This window comes from Ischnura elegans, chromosome 9 (genome assembly GCF_921293095.1).
Source record: "Ischnura elegans chromosome 9, ioIscEleg1.1, whole genome shotgun sequence".
Lineage (NCBI taxonomy): Eukaryota > Metazoa > Arthropoda > Insecta > Odonata > Coenagrionidae > Ischnura > Ischnura elegans.
In genome coordinates, this window is record NC_060254.1 from 88929803 (window position 1) to 88943831 (window position 14029).

Genomic DNA, 14029 nt, shown 5'->3' on the forward strand with positions numbered 1-14029 from the left:
CAAATCCGACTACGTGGGATATGCATTAACTTTCACTCGTGAATGTCGTCAGAATTTATGTTCCCTATCACACAGTTATTACAAACAGAGTTTATATGCTCAAGGCACATGAATTTTCTGCATAAGTGGCATGCGTATCGAGTCTTTCTATTTTTGGAACGGTCGCAGAAACTACAACGTCCAGAAACTCGGAGTGCTGACACTGAATCCTGCTCAGGAGGAATTTTCAGCATGGTTTGTATTCGTAGTCGTCGTAGTCGTATAAGTTTTGGAATATTTAGGCATGCCTGTCGATAACGAAGTTGATTGTCCATAAGTTTATAGGCCAATTCTTCAATATATACCCTTCTCAAAATATTTTTATTGCTGTTAGCCTCAAATATAATCTGTGAGTTTATGGTAGCCACATTTAGAAGAGTGTAAAAATCACAACTGGCCAACGATTTGTGTTTCTTTGACAGTTATATGAACTGCACATTTTATCTACAATGTCAACTCCTATTTTTCCTCGGTTGTAATCCATGATAATGGCTGGCTTATTCGTTTTTGAATCTATTTTTTTATCATGGTGAATACTTGACAACAAAAGAACTGCCTTATTCCGTTTGGGAACATAGGAAACCAGAGTAATTTCATTATGAAAACCAAACAATGAAGAATGCACTGCGCGATCTCGAGAATTGAGAAACTCAACAGGAACCTGTCTTTTGTTTTTCCGCAATGTTCCAATCATTGTTGTCTTATGTTCAGAGAGCATAGTAGTCATCAATTCAAAACTGGTAAACCAATTATCTGTTACTACATTTCTGCCTGAACCTAAGATGCAATTACAAAGACGAGGAACCAAATCAATAGGTTTGTTGCTGCATCTGTATGGCCCTTCAGGTTGTGTGCCGACGTAAACCTCCATGTTCATCACATAAAAAGTTTCAGCGCATGCAGCTGCTTCTATTTTGATGCCGTATTTATTTGGTTTACTTGGGATAAACTGCCTAAAACGACATTTTCCCCTAAATGCTGGGAGCATCTCATCCACTGTGACCGTTGGTGAAACTGTAAAACCCATCTGGCATTTGGAAACAAAATTATCAAACACTTGCCTGATTGGAGAGAGCTTGTCAGATTTGAGTCTCTCTACTCTCGTTGTTTTGTCATCAAATCGAAGGCATCGAAGCAGAAATCTAAATCTGAATTCACTAGTGAGGAGTCTACAAACTTCAATAGAGGATCCATTGGTTTTGAACAAATCTTTGGCGTTCATGCGACTACATTTTCTAATCCCACATAGAAGTAGCAAACCAATCAATCCTTCTATTTCGCATGCATTTGTTTCATAGGCATATCTCTCTCTCTTGTAGTTACTTTTTATAGACCTTATGTGCTGATTGGTACATTTTACAATTATTTCAATGATATCATTGCTTACAAAATACCTCCAGCATTCCTCGACGGTTTTCAAGTTTCGAGTTTCTGGTGTGACTGATGGCATTGTAGTTCTGATTATGTCACACTTTCTTGCTCGAGAAAGGAGTGGAGGGTCGCCTCTCCAAGGTGTGCCATCCTTTCCCTTGTACTGCTGGCCTTGAGTCCCGTCGTCGTTTGATGCTTCGTGGCCATCCAGATCAGAATCGCTGAATTCCTGCTCTGTGTCTGTAACATCGTCCTGGGTATCAACATGATCCTCCTCATTTTCATCTGCCGAATCATCACCTTCCTCTTCAACTTCCTCTAAATATCGCTGGATCCTTCTCTCCGCTTTCTCGTAATTCATCCCTACTTGAGAACAATCAACGTGGAATATATTATTTTTCTCATTGTAAATCCTGTTACATGGGCATGAGAATACAAGCAAATGAGATTGAGAACTAATTCAAAATACCTGCAATATTTTGGACGCCTTCCAAAAAACAGGTTATGTGGGTATCCGAGACAGCAGCGCATTCATGCAAAGTTTACAAGGTTCAGCGTAGAATTTACTCCCTTCCACTCAACACTGTAAGTTATCAAAAAACGTTCAAAATATAAAATGTATAATTCTAAACCTCATCAAGACACAATAATAAAAAAATTCTAATAGTGAAGGTAATTTACCAGCAGAATGATGGGCGACACAGCAAAAGTCAATTCAGCGGGTACCTGATGAGGGTGCTACTCTCGTGTAGCGTGTGTATTCAATGAAAACCCACCGTGGAATGACTAGCAAGCCTCGAACAGCGCACAGAAGAACACATGACTGCCGTAATCAAATGGATACAAAGTAATGAAACGGAGAAAGAGCACTATGGCAATTACGGCGTCAGGCAGTCGAAGAATGCCATAAGAAGTGGCGCGGGTCTCTGAGACCGCAACTATGTTTTATGCTCGAAGTATACATTTTAGGCTAAATCTCTCTAACCAACAGGAAAGAAGTTCCCAAGATAGACAAAGTAACGAAAGGATATCCACATTTGTTTTCTAACAAAAAAGTTGTAGACCGTAAAGCAGGTGCGCGGTCTCAGAGACCGCGCGCCACTCCCGGAGTGTTAAACAGAAAGTCATATCATTCAATCAATGTTATGATAGTAAGTGGATATCTAGTAACATAGTATTTTTCCAATCAATCCTATTAAAAATAGAGTTATCCATTTGATGACAGTAGTTATTCGAATGTAAGGCAAAAATAATATATTTTTTCATGAATAATTTTTTGCAGGTATGTGATTGTGACATGATTATTTTAAATTGTTTTGGGCGGTTTGGGGGAAGCACCCATGACTCATACATCTGGAATGAATCCACATTAAAGACTGTTATAAGGCAAATAATGGGGAACTGGTGAACAGTGCTGGCTTCTTGGCATGTACCATGATATTTTCCACAGTAATTACGGCAGAATTTGTGCATTTAACGTAATTGTATTAACATGAAAGAGGTTATTTTGATTTTGTAGGAGACTCTGGATATCCTCACCAGCCATGGCTCCACACTCCCATTTTAAATGCGCCTGATGGGTCTCCGGAAGCCCGGTATACTTACCTGCACATCAGGGCAAGGAGTAGAGTGGAGCGATGCATAGGTTTATTGAAATCTCGATTCCGCTGTCTCCTAAGACATCGGGTGCTGGATTACACTCCCCTGAAGGCAGGGAGAATAGTCAACGCCTGTGTAGTACTGCATAATATGTGCCTCAGAGGAGGATTAAATAATGAGATCATAGAGGTGGAAGAGGAGGTAAATTTACCTCCGGAAAGACTTCCATTGGAGCAGATGCCACAAATGGCCCTACTCCTAGAAGCTAGGGCTGTTAGGCAGCGCATCATTAACCGGCTAGCCAATCAATGAGAGTTTGACTGCATTTTAGTCTAGCTGCTAGCCTAAATAGTTTTTAGTCCAAAATAATTTCCTGATTTTTTTGTTCCTGACTGTTGCAAATGTTTTAATATTTTGTTTTGAGGTGTTTTGTTTGGTCATTTCATTAATATGTGTTCATCCATGAGTTAATGTATTTTTAAGTGCAAGGTTATATGATGGAGTGTGGTAAGGCAGTGGCTGGAACACCACTGATGGGAAATTCCTAAATTCAAATCCCATATGAAGCCTTCATACACACTAAAAGAAACTTTTTCAAAATGCAAGGTGACCCAGGGAAATGAACTGAATTTCATACCCTGAATTATGAACATCCATCCTCTTAAGGCCTAATAAAAATTCTATAATTCTGGGATCGTTGATAGGTTCTCAGTTTTAATTGGGATACTATAACAAGAAGCTAAGAAGAGTGAGAGAAAAGAGCCTCCTAAATACCTTAAGCAGAAGATGGGACAACTTAGTTGGCCACATTTTCAGGAAGGATGCCCAGATGAAAACAATCATAGAAGGACAGGTGAAATGGAAGAAGAGCAAGGGACGGCCCCGAATGAATTAAAATAGGACAAAGGGTTACCCTATTGGAAAAAATCTGCTGATTCCATTGAAAATTTCAATTGAATTCAATGGAATTTGCCAATTTTCAATGGAAATCCACAATTTTCAATGGAAATCCACAATTTTCAATGGAAATTCCCAATTTTCCATTGAAATTCAGAAATTTCAATTGAAGTTCCCAAGTTTCAATGGAATTCAAAGAAAAAATTCAATGGAAATTCCCAATTTTCAATGGAGATTCCAAATTTTCAATGGAAATTCCCAATTTCCAATTGAAATTCCCAATTTCCCATTGAAATTTAGAAATTTCAGTGGAAGTTCCCAAGTTTCAATGGAATTCAAAGAAAAAATTCAATGGAATTTCCCAATTTCCAGAGATTCAATGGTATTTCCAAATGTTCAATTGAAAGTTAGGAAGTTCAATTGAATTCAAGAAAATTTACAATTGAATCCCTAATATTTAATTGTATACCCAAAAATTATATTGAATATCCAAAGATACAATTGAATGTCCAAATATTCAATTTAATATCTAAGATTTGAGTTGAATTTCTCAACTATCAAATGCGAATACACATATGTTTATATTTTTCAAACTATTCCAGTTAAAAAGTTTTTAACCATAAATTTAAAACACTACCTTGAAATAATAACCATACATATCGACTGATCATATGCAATTAGAGTTGTCATTATTGACTATAGTTAGCATTTTAATATAGATCAATATCAGGTGCTAGTATTAATAGAAGGAAAAGGGAACATAGGCAGAAATTATTTGCCATTGTTAGGGATTTTACTTAGTGAATTTCTATTTTAATACCAAATACAAGATCCATAATTTCGAAGTGTTAAAAGTTAGACAGGCCTCTGTCAGCCTGGACTGACATTTCATCATTATAACTCGCCCATAGCAATCCTAAGATTTGTTTGACGCAGCTCTCCACTCAACTCTCCTATCAGATAATATATTCACACCTATGTATTTCTTCTCTTTCACATCCTTCTTTACCTGTTCCATACATTTCGCTTGAGGCCTTCCTTTTTGGTTCTTACCGGCTTCCAACATAATAGATTTCATCCACATCAACCACCATTTGCTTCTCTGTCTTAATTTTGGCCTTGACTTCTTTTCTGCTGCATACTAATACCTTATTGCTTTGCTTTGTTTTTTTTTCAGCTGCTTTTTACCCATTACCCTACCCATACTTACCAGAATATTAGTAGGTTAACCCAGGCCAACCTCAGCTCAGTAGGTAAATGTAGTACATATATGCAGATGCAACAAGAGGGCTTATAGGACTTTTAATGAGATGCAAAATGAAATAAGCCATTATAAAAAAACATTGTCATGTTTATTCCACTGTTTCATTTCACATTTCAAAATGTTTATTCTACCTCAACACAATATATTCATAGAGATGTACAATCCAACATAGCAGTTACCAAAAGTGGTACTTGACAATAATTCCAATAGTTACAATAGAACGTGAATTAGAGAATTCATTTGGAATGGAATTCATTTAAGAAAACATAACAAAAAGAGGTATCAGTTGTGGAACAATTACGAAAACGAATGAAATACATCTCACAACACAAATACAAATAGTAACCACTGCAAAACTACTGAAAACTGATTTCACAAATTTAACAGAAAGTGCTCAGCAGGAATTGAACAAATATAGCGCTCTTCCCCGATGTCGACATGAACACTAACATTTTTTACAGAGGAAAATTCTAATACTACTGTTCCTCCTTGCTCATTAATTTTATGGATATGTTCTACACCTGACAATTTCTGCGTTTTAAGCATAACCACTGCAGCATAAGCTCTTCCTACATTGGTTTCCCCATCATATCCCGAAAGTATATGTTTTATTTGAGCAAAGGAGCCATTTCTCAATTCAACATAAGAATTGTCTGTTTTTCTTTTACCATTTAACACTTTCTTTGAGTAGGTAACACCATTTCTCACAAGCCTGCCGTACTCCACTACGTTTGAAACATTTCCAGGAAATTGTGAAACACAGGAGCAGGTAAAATGTTTGTTTTTTCCCAGTAAATGGTCACTTTCCTGCTCATTACTAATTCCTATTGGGAAACAGTTAAAATCTGCACAAAATTTGCTAACATCTTGAGTGCAATTCGCACTCAACAGCAGTCTGCAGGACTGGCTCACTTCAAAGTTTCTCAATATTTGATGTGGCACACCCTTGCTGGCCTTAAGACTTCTCCTCAACTTACCAATGGAGGATTCGAAGGGAAATCCACATCTACTCCATAGTGGACCCCATCGACGAGCACTTTCAGCCAGGTGACTCAATTGGTGGATGTTGTAAGTCATCTCCTGCCTCCCATATAATTTCTCAGTTTCATTTACAAATAGTCGCAGCATCATCTCCACTCTATTGATGTCAGTATCTGTAAAAAGATCCTGGAGAAGAATGTAAACACTGTTCACTAGCAGTCTCCAATGCTTCAAATATGGCTGTGGCAATGTTCCATTTAAAATTGGAATGCTGTAGAACATCATCCAGTTTTCTAACTCCCTGGCTTTCATCACTTTTCTTTGAGTCAATGTAATAGGCAATCTTTTTAGAAACTTAGGAGGCTTTATTCCCTCTATCATTTTATCCATGTGCTGCATAGTTTTTGGAGCCCCTATATAGTATGGCATACCAACCTCTGACAGCCACATTTCAAGGAATCTTTTCACAACTCCCAACAGAACACAATGCATATAATCTGGGGTAAATCCCCAGACCATGGAAAAAGAAGACAAATTAATCATAGGGCTAACACAGTTCACACCATTGTCTTTAATCCCTGTTGCATGGAATTTTGTGCAACTCTCTTTAAAGTTGTCCTCTGTTCGAGGCTTCGGTGCTCTTGTTGTTGCAGTATACTTGATTGTCCCATTCACATTCTCTCCTGCATGCAAGCACCAACTGCATCCTCCATATCCACTGAAGGTGGAAATTCCCTGCATTGGCGCTCGTGCCACAGAGTCAACACAACAACAGAGTGTTAATACTTTCACTTTAATTTTTCTTCCTGACAATGAGAAAGAAAAACCAATCCTTTCCAATTTGTTCATCTGTTCCACAAAGGGCTGAAGATACACTTCCATCCTTGGCTTTTCTTTGCCATACCACAAACTAGTCAAGATCAAATTGCTTCGCCTCAATTTTAAGGGCAATTCATTGACCATCAGATAAATAGGCCATATTGCTGTTCTGGAGTCCTTAGTAATAGGAGCTCCATCAGTATTGAAAGTGACCGATACATAGATTGTACTTGCACTGTCCACAGAACCTTCCAATGCATCACGGTACATTTTTCCATCACAAATGTCAGAGTAATCACCCTGGTCATTGGCTTTCCTGCTAATGATGTCATCATAGTTGTGCTCAACAACTTGGGAAATGCCTTTTTTCACATCAAATGTTGCAAAGCAGTTTTCATAATTATAACCGCACACAGAGTTCAAAAGGCCGCAGCTTGAGCATTTAAATTCATTGCTTCCCTTTTTAATCCCCAAGTAAAACCCACAATGCTCACATACGCAATGGAGAACCATGCCACAGTGAGGGTTAAACATTTTCTTATACTTAAATTTAGAGGACGGAAATAGTTTTGTACCCAAAATCAGATTCAACATTTTCATTATATCGGTTGCAGCAGTAAGGGTGAAATTGTGCTCCCTATGCTAACAAAGAACCATAAGAAGTATTTCAGAAAATGATTTGCTTGTTTTCCAATCAGAGAAACTACCGTATGTGTTCAAGAACTTGAACATGTCCTTAAATAAATGGGCACTCTCGCTGTCTACATCACCTCCCAGAGAATCTGCATCCGATGCTGAGTCATTGAAAAACCCACTGTTGGTATGACCTTCATCCTCTATATCACTGTATGAGTCACTGTTGTCCCAATCATGTACACTACCAGAAGAGGAGGTTGAATCCTGGTTGTCGTGATTGTCAGGGAATGCCGGGATGTCCCATTCCTCCTGGAAAGAATATATGACACTTTAAACAACAAGCGATGAGATGCAATTTGCAACCGAAAAAACATCTTGCACTCTTGAATAATGCCACTCTCAAAATCTGCTAACTAGTACCTCATTGTTGATCACGTACAATCAACTGACATAAACGTATGACATGATGTTAAATACGAATACAATGGAAGCCGGAACCAGTGGAAAACTTATGTTGCAATTCATTTTCTTGCTTTTGGTGTGCTCATTGCACAGGTCAGGTTGGAAACTGTACTTTCCTGTGTTGATTTGAAATGGAATGACCCTATTGGAAGAGCAAAACTTAACCACTTCGTTATGCGGCATCATCAAAGCTTAATGTTTTGCAGTGGGTGATATTGAAGAAATATTCAGCAGCTTACATTCTTTATGTAAACTGTAAATCGAGGTTAGGAGGTGTTCTCCACAATCGCCCTTAGTTTTCATCTAATCCTATTCACTTAGAAATAATATCATCTTCAGAAATTTTTGGTTGTTACTCAGAAATAACTACACATAAATGGTGACTTTGATATATTTTAACGTGGCTCTTTCTTAGGTGAATTCAGTAAAATGTGCATTGGAAAAATTTAACCTTTCAGTAGTTTCTACTCTGCTCATATGTAAGGGATATTTTCATAGCAAACATTGACGATATGACTAAGCAAATCTCTGCGTTAACAACCTATATTTCCATCTTGATCTGTTGAGGATAATCGGGCATAACGAAGGCATAACACGTATTGCGTTCAAACCACATCAAGATGTGTGGGAGATAGTTATGACCTACAAATGAACCCACCAACAATTTTCCTGGCTATAGTTTTGTTCCAAAGAGAAAGATTTTAGAACCTCGAGTAGCCATAACTCTTATGTTCCTCGTGATAAAATTCTGTAATTTCGTATTTTTCACTTTACTTGTTTTTTGGTAAAGTTCTGTATATTTCCAATGAAACGAAGAGGATCTGGTTGGACACTGCGCTTTCCTGTGTCGATTTGAAATGGAATGTCCTCATGATATAGCAAAACTTAACCTCTTGAGAGACAAGTACAACATTTTACTTACCGTCTCACACTCAGGAAGTGCTGACTCCTCCATGCGATCAGGATTAGTGCGGGGAAATTGGCTTGAAGGGTTATTTGAGGGTGGAATAAACAGCCTTTCCATAGAATCAGGGTTCCAGGACTTCAGAATAAGGCCCGTTATGTCGTCAGACGTTTGATTTGAGGCTCCATCAGAAGCACATAAAAACTCATTCTTAAGATTATCCTGTGAATAATAACAGTAACATTTATTGGTTCGTAGGCGACAGAGGTTAACAGAATTTCAAATCACGTCAGAAAAATAGAAAACCAAGTTAACATGGTTTTTCCTTACTAAGTAGGTAATAACTGCAGCCAAAAAAGCATTAGTAGTGATAGATACAGCAAATACAATTGGTAGCGAAACAAATTAAATGTGAAGCAATTAAACAACCACGGTCCAAGAATTTCATGATGGGTAAAATACAATATCTCCTACCAGTAATTACTGTGGTTGAGGGCATGAAGCAAAATCGAATGCAAAAGGACTTACCGCTTCCCTCCATCGGGCGAGATCTTCTTGCAAGGGTAGTCTTGCATTGCTTCTGTCCTTCCTAGCCTCACGTCGTCGCTTGGTTCGGGATTGAAAACCTTTCCCTCCTTTAAGAACGTACATTTTGTACCGTCTTCCAGTACACCCTTCACCCCCAAGCTCTTCGCTGGAATTCATTATCACCAATAACGAAAAATGAAGCGACCAGCAATCAATAATAACTATCGTACAATCGCAAGTTCAAACCTTAACGGGTTATAAAGGTAATCACATAAATACTCCACACAGTAATATAAAATATGGGTATTGACATGGTCCGTTTGAAGATGGCTGATGATGGCTGGCACCAGCATAGAGGGCATAAGCAGCTTAGGGAAACGAAACAAACGAATACCGTAACACCCACAATCCTGTGTTGATACCCATTGTTACTCTGCTGTACAATACGCCATATTGAAACCTGTTGAAACCAACAACACGCTCACGTGGTTAATGGTAAACTACATATCCTTAAGACATGTATTACGCCTACGTTCGGTATGTGGAGGATAAGAAAACGGAGATTGTCCCTCAGACCCGGGTGAAACATTTGGACGGGGATAAATTCTCACCGGAGAGTGATGTAGATTTCGAGTTGACTAAACTGTATCTAGTGAAGTGGACCGCGGAAAGTGAGAGCAGTGGGGACGAAGAGGAAGTCTTCTATGAGGCGAGAGTACTTCGAATTAGTAAGTCAGAAAGTTCCCTGAAGAATTGGGTGAGGACCAATTGTGAAGAAAGAAGACTCGCCGTGAGAAAGATCCCGTTCAGCCCTGAGCCCGAAAAGACGGCCGGGTCGTCACGGGCGGAGAAAATGTTGGCGAAACGAGTCGTTTCTGCGGAGGCTCAGGTAATCTTTAGTTTTGATTCTATCCCATGCTTTGAATTTGATACATTTCACTAACAAAATTAAATGTTAAAACCGTGCCAATCATGTGCTATTTTGCATGTTTTCCTTGGTGGTGAAATAGTTTTCCTAACGGTAACGTTGATTTCGTCTCTTACTACTCTACAGAAAAAAAGAAAACTTTCTATACAAACGGCAAGAAAAAGGACGCAGTCCTAAATACTGGAAAGGAGTATAGATACAGATCGGCGTAAAAACCATGAACGAAGCGAGGAGAGTAAGGAAATTTCGCGATTGAGGAGGAGAGTTCAGGAGGCGGAAAACACTATTGAAAAATTGAAAGAAGAGAAAGAGGAATACAGAAGGCAGTTCCTTCGCCTGTCAAGGAATTTAGCAGACATCTCCAGTATTAATGTGGAACTGCATAAAATGCTTTCAAAAAACAGTGCGGCAGTAAGCTCTGTACGGACTAATGGTGAGCAATATTGTGATTTTAAATTGAAATTTGAACATTATCATTTAACTTCCTAGTATTCCGAACTTATTGTTGGACTTCAGTGCAATGGCTTGGTTGGGAATACATACATATGTTTGTGATTGTGATGGGATTCTTATATTTTAGGAGCACGTGTGGTGCAGCCTGAAGGCAACAGTTCCAACGTCATCAGCATTTCTGGTGAGTAAAATATCTGAAGTAGCTGTTTTAATATCTTCATTTAGTTCTTATAATTAATCTACCCGCTCTCTACTGGCACAGGTGCAGCACTTAAGGAGAAAGAAATTTCAACAGAAGTGCTATCATTACCATTTAATGATGGTTCCAACGTCATCAGCATTTCTGGTGAGTAAAATATCTGAAGTAGCTGTTATGATATCTTCATTTAGTTCTTATAATTAATCTGCCCGCTCTTTACTGTCACAGGTGCAGCACTTAAGGAGAAAGAAATGTCAACAGAAGTGCTATCATTACCATTTAATGATGACGATGGTAAGGAATTTTGAATGTGATGGAAAATATTTTGTTTGTTGTCATGGTGGTTTCAAAGCTTTTTAATGATTGGCATGAAATATTTTTCATTCCAGATTTTGTTCTGGCTGACCCAATAGAAGAAAAAGAAAATTCTGAGTTAATTCATGGTGAGTGGCATTGCATTTTACAGAGTTGCATTACACAGTTACTGGGTTGAAACCCCTTCAAGATGTTTGGGAGATATTAATGACTGTAGCCCCTACAAATGCACCCGCCAACATTTTTCCTGGCTATAGTTTTGATCCGAAGGGAATACTTTTAGAACCTCAAGTAGCCATTACTCTTATGTTACTGTTATATGCATATTGCATTTCGTTGCTTGATTTGGGGTATGGGCGTTTTTATAGCTTCCTTCTAATATTGTATCATTTAACCGACCATAACAATAACTACCTCAAATTGTACATTTTCCTTCTTTCTCTTTAGATTTTGTTGTTAATAATGCATCAAAAGAGCCAGAGGTGTGCTCCCTCAACGCAACTTTCATGCTACATCCCAATCGTGGGATTGACGTCATTTGAAATATGGAGAATGATGGGTATAACACTATGTCGATTTATATGGACCAAAAAGTTTATGCAATATCTCAAAAAAATAAAGAATATAAAGATATCAATAACGATAAGGAATAAAATTGTGACAAAAACACATAGACAAATGTACGATTGTCATGTCTTTTTCAAGAATAAATTTTAGGAAATTATTACAAATAATTTCAGCCGTACCTCCAGATGGTTGTTCATCAGACAGTAATACATGGATAATAAGATCAGGCAGGCAAGAGCAATAAAACAGAATGATGACTTTCAACAATTTATTTCTCCATAAGTTACACTGCCTTCTTTCTTTTTGCCAGGCTTGAACTCTTTTCTCCGATCCACTGACATATATATATATTCAGCCAGTGGAAAATTAAATATGAAATAATAAAAAAATTTAAACTTAGTCTCTAATCCCTCAAAATGTTGAGAGATATATGGATACCTTTGTCCTCTTTCAATTTAACTTACTCATTTCCAACAGCCTGGAAGGTCTCCGCCATTTGGGCCACAGCAGCACTTATCACTTCAGCTGCCCTGACCATTCGCTCATCTAGCGTAGTGGAGTTATCGTCTGAAGTAAATTTATTCATGATGCATTAGTCTTCCCAAAAAGTTGAAATTGATGTATGCTTATGAACCAAATATTTATATGGAAGATTACAGCCAATAAATAAATACTTTGAGATAGCATGCAATGTAACACTGAAAATATTTTAGATATCCATACCTTGCAAAGAAAATAATGGAAAATTGCATTGAATGGTAATTATCATGTTAAGAAAATATGCAGAAAGTGCCTCTGCCCTTCTAAAAGTAACTTTGTGATTGCTCTCCATCAAAAAGTGAAAATTGCTCTAAGATTTTCAATCGAATGACTACCTGCATCTCATTAAGCATAGACTCACTTAGTCATGAGCATCAAAATGTTTGTTCTGGCTGTAGAAATTACGCATGAATGATCTTAATTGAAGCTTCATTACAAATAATGTCAGGTATTACTTTCATTCCCTTCAAAGATAAAAGTGTTTGACTACCATAAATATATTATATTGCTCTTTGGGAGTAGTTTCCAATAGATGCCATATGTATTAAAGTTATTTCAGTGCTGGCTGGCATGGAGACAAAGATAACCCAAATACCCTATGGAGATATTCTTTTTTAACAAACTAAATGAAAATAGTGAAGACTAATATGATTATGACAAATTACAGCAATATTTGAAAATCCCTTACATTATGCATATTGTATCCAATGAGACAGATACTTTCAGTTACTCTATTTCAAGATGCCACTCCATTCCAGACTAAGTAATTGACAAGCAGTTATCATCACATAGCAAGAAAACTTACCACTTCTTTCCCTCTTCCTTATTTTCCCCCTTCCCTTAGAGGCTTCGTCTGCAGGTTTGGGGGTTGAACTGGGGGGGTCATGCGACATAGAAGGAACAGGAGGTGAGGCAGGAGGAGTGCGGCAGGGTGATGTGCAAACCTCAGGAAACACGAATATTAATTCGTTTTCCTGAGGAATGCTGGATGTGGCAGGTTGATGTGGACATTCAAGTTGGACCTGAAAGAAGGAATTTCTGGATAGAAAAATTACATTGAATGGTGTCAACTGCAATGTCCTTATAACAGCATCAGCTTTTTATGCCAGGCAACCATTTCTATTTGACCATGGGAGAGATAAGTGTTTGCATAGTATAGTAGGTATTATACATTATTGCAGCATAGAACATGGCGCATTTTATGCCCTAAACCACACATGAACCAGGCAAAATGTTTCTTGTACTTACCTGAATGGGGTCTTTTAAGTCCTCCATGCCCACAGATGCTGTCTGCCCCATGACTTGCAGCAGCCGATCCTCAATGTCTGAGAGGGGAGGCAATGGAGGTCCTGCCCCTGTACCCCCAGCATGCCTCCTCACCGTCTGCCCCTTACACTTAGTGTCTGACTTCCAATCCTGCCAGCACTGAGAACAGACATGGAATACTTGGAGATGAAACAGCTTTGAATTCATGAATTCCCACTGAAAACATTTACAATAATGCATATTGATATTGACCTTCATCCA

General features: G+C 38.1%; 2 protein-coding genes across 3 annotated transcripts; one reads left to right on the forward strand and one right to left on the reverse strand.

Moving 5' to 3' along the window:
- Positions 1-262: 262 nt before the first annotated feature.
- LOC124165608 (piggyBac transposable element-derived protein 4-like) lies at positions 263-2512 on the reverse strand. 2 transcript variants are annotated; one of them, XM_046543069.1, is made up of 3 exons: positions 2092-2512; positions 1880-1993; positions 263-1773 (listed from the first exon to the last, which is right to left on the reverse strand). In XM_046543069.1, the coding sequence occupies exon 3, from the start codon at positions 1769-1771 to the stop codon at positions 410-412; it is 1362 nt and encodes a 453-aa protein (XP_046399025.1). In that variant the 5' UTR covers positions 1772-1773; positions 1880-1993; positions 2092-2512; the 3' UTR covers positions 263-409. The 2 variants fall into 2 exon arrangements, with proteins under 2 accessions (XP_046399025.1, XP_046399026.1); XM_046543070.1 differs by having other exon boundaries at positions 263-1776.
- A 7555-nt stretch (positions 2513-10067) lies between these two features.
- LOC124166032 lies at positions 10068-11573 on the forward strand. Its single transcript, XM_046543611.1, has 5 exons — positions 10068-10861; positions 11009-11062; positions 11144-11227; positions 11309-11374; positions 11470-11573. Exons 1-5 carry the CDS (start codon positions 10816-10818, stop codon positions 11571-11573), a joined length of 354 nt encoding a protein of 117 aa, XP_046399567.1. The 5' UTR covers positions 10068-10815.
- The last annotated feature ends 2456 nt before the right edge of the window (positions 11574-14029 follow it).

Excerpts from the sequence above, each read along its gene's own strand:
- LOC124165608 (XM_046543069.1), bottom strand. The coding sequence starts at position 1,771 with ATGAATTACGAGAAAGCGGAGAGAAGGATCCAGCGATATTTAGAGGAA.
- LOC124166032 (XM_046543611.1), top strand. The coding sequence starts at position 10,816 with ATGCTTTCAAAAAACAGTGCGGCAGTAAGCTCTGTACGGACTAATG. Across the intron at positions 11,228-11,308 it reads CAACGTCATCAGCATTTCTG|GTGCAGCACTTAAGGAGAAA; the intron begins GTGAGTAAAATA and ends TTACTGTCACAG. Across the intron at positions 11,375-11,469 it reads ACCATTTAATGATGACGATG|ATTTTGTTCTGGCTGACCCA; the intron begins GTAAGGAATTTT and ends TTTTCATTCCAG.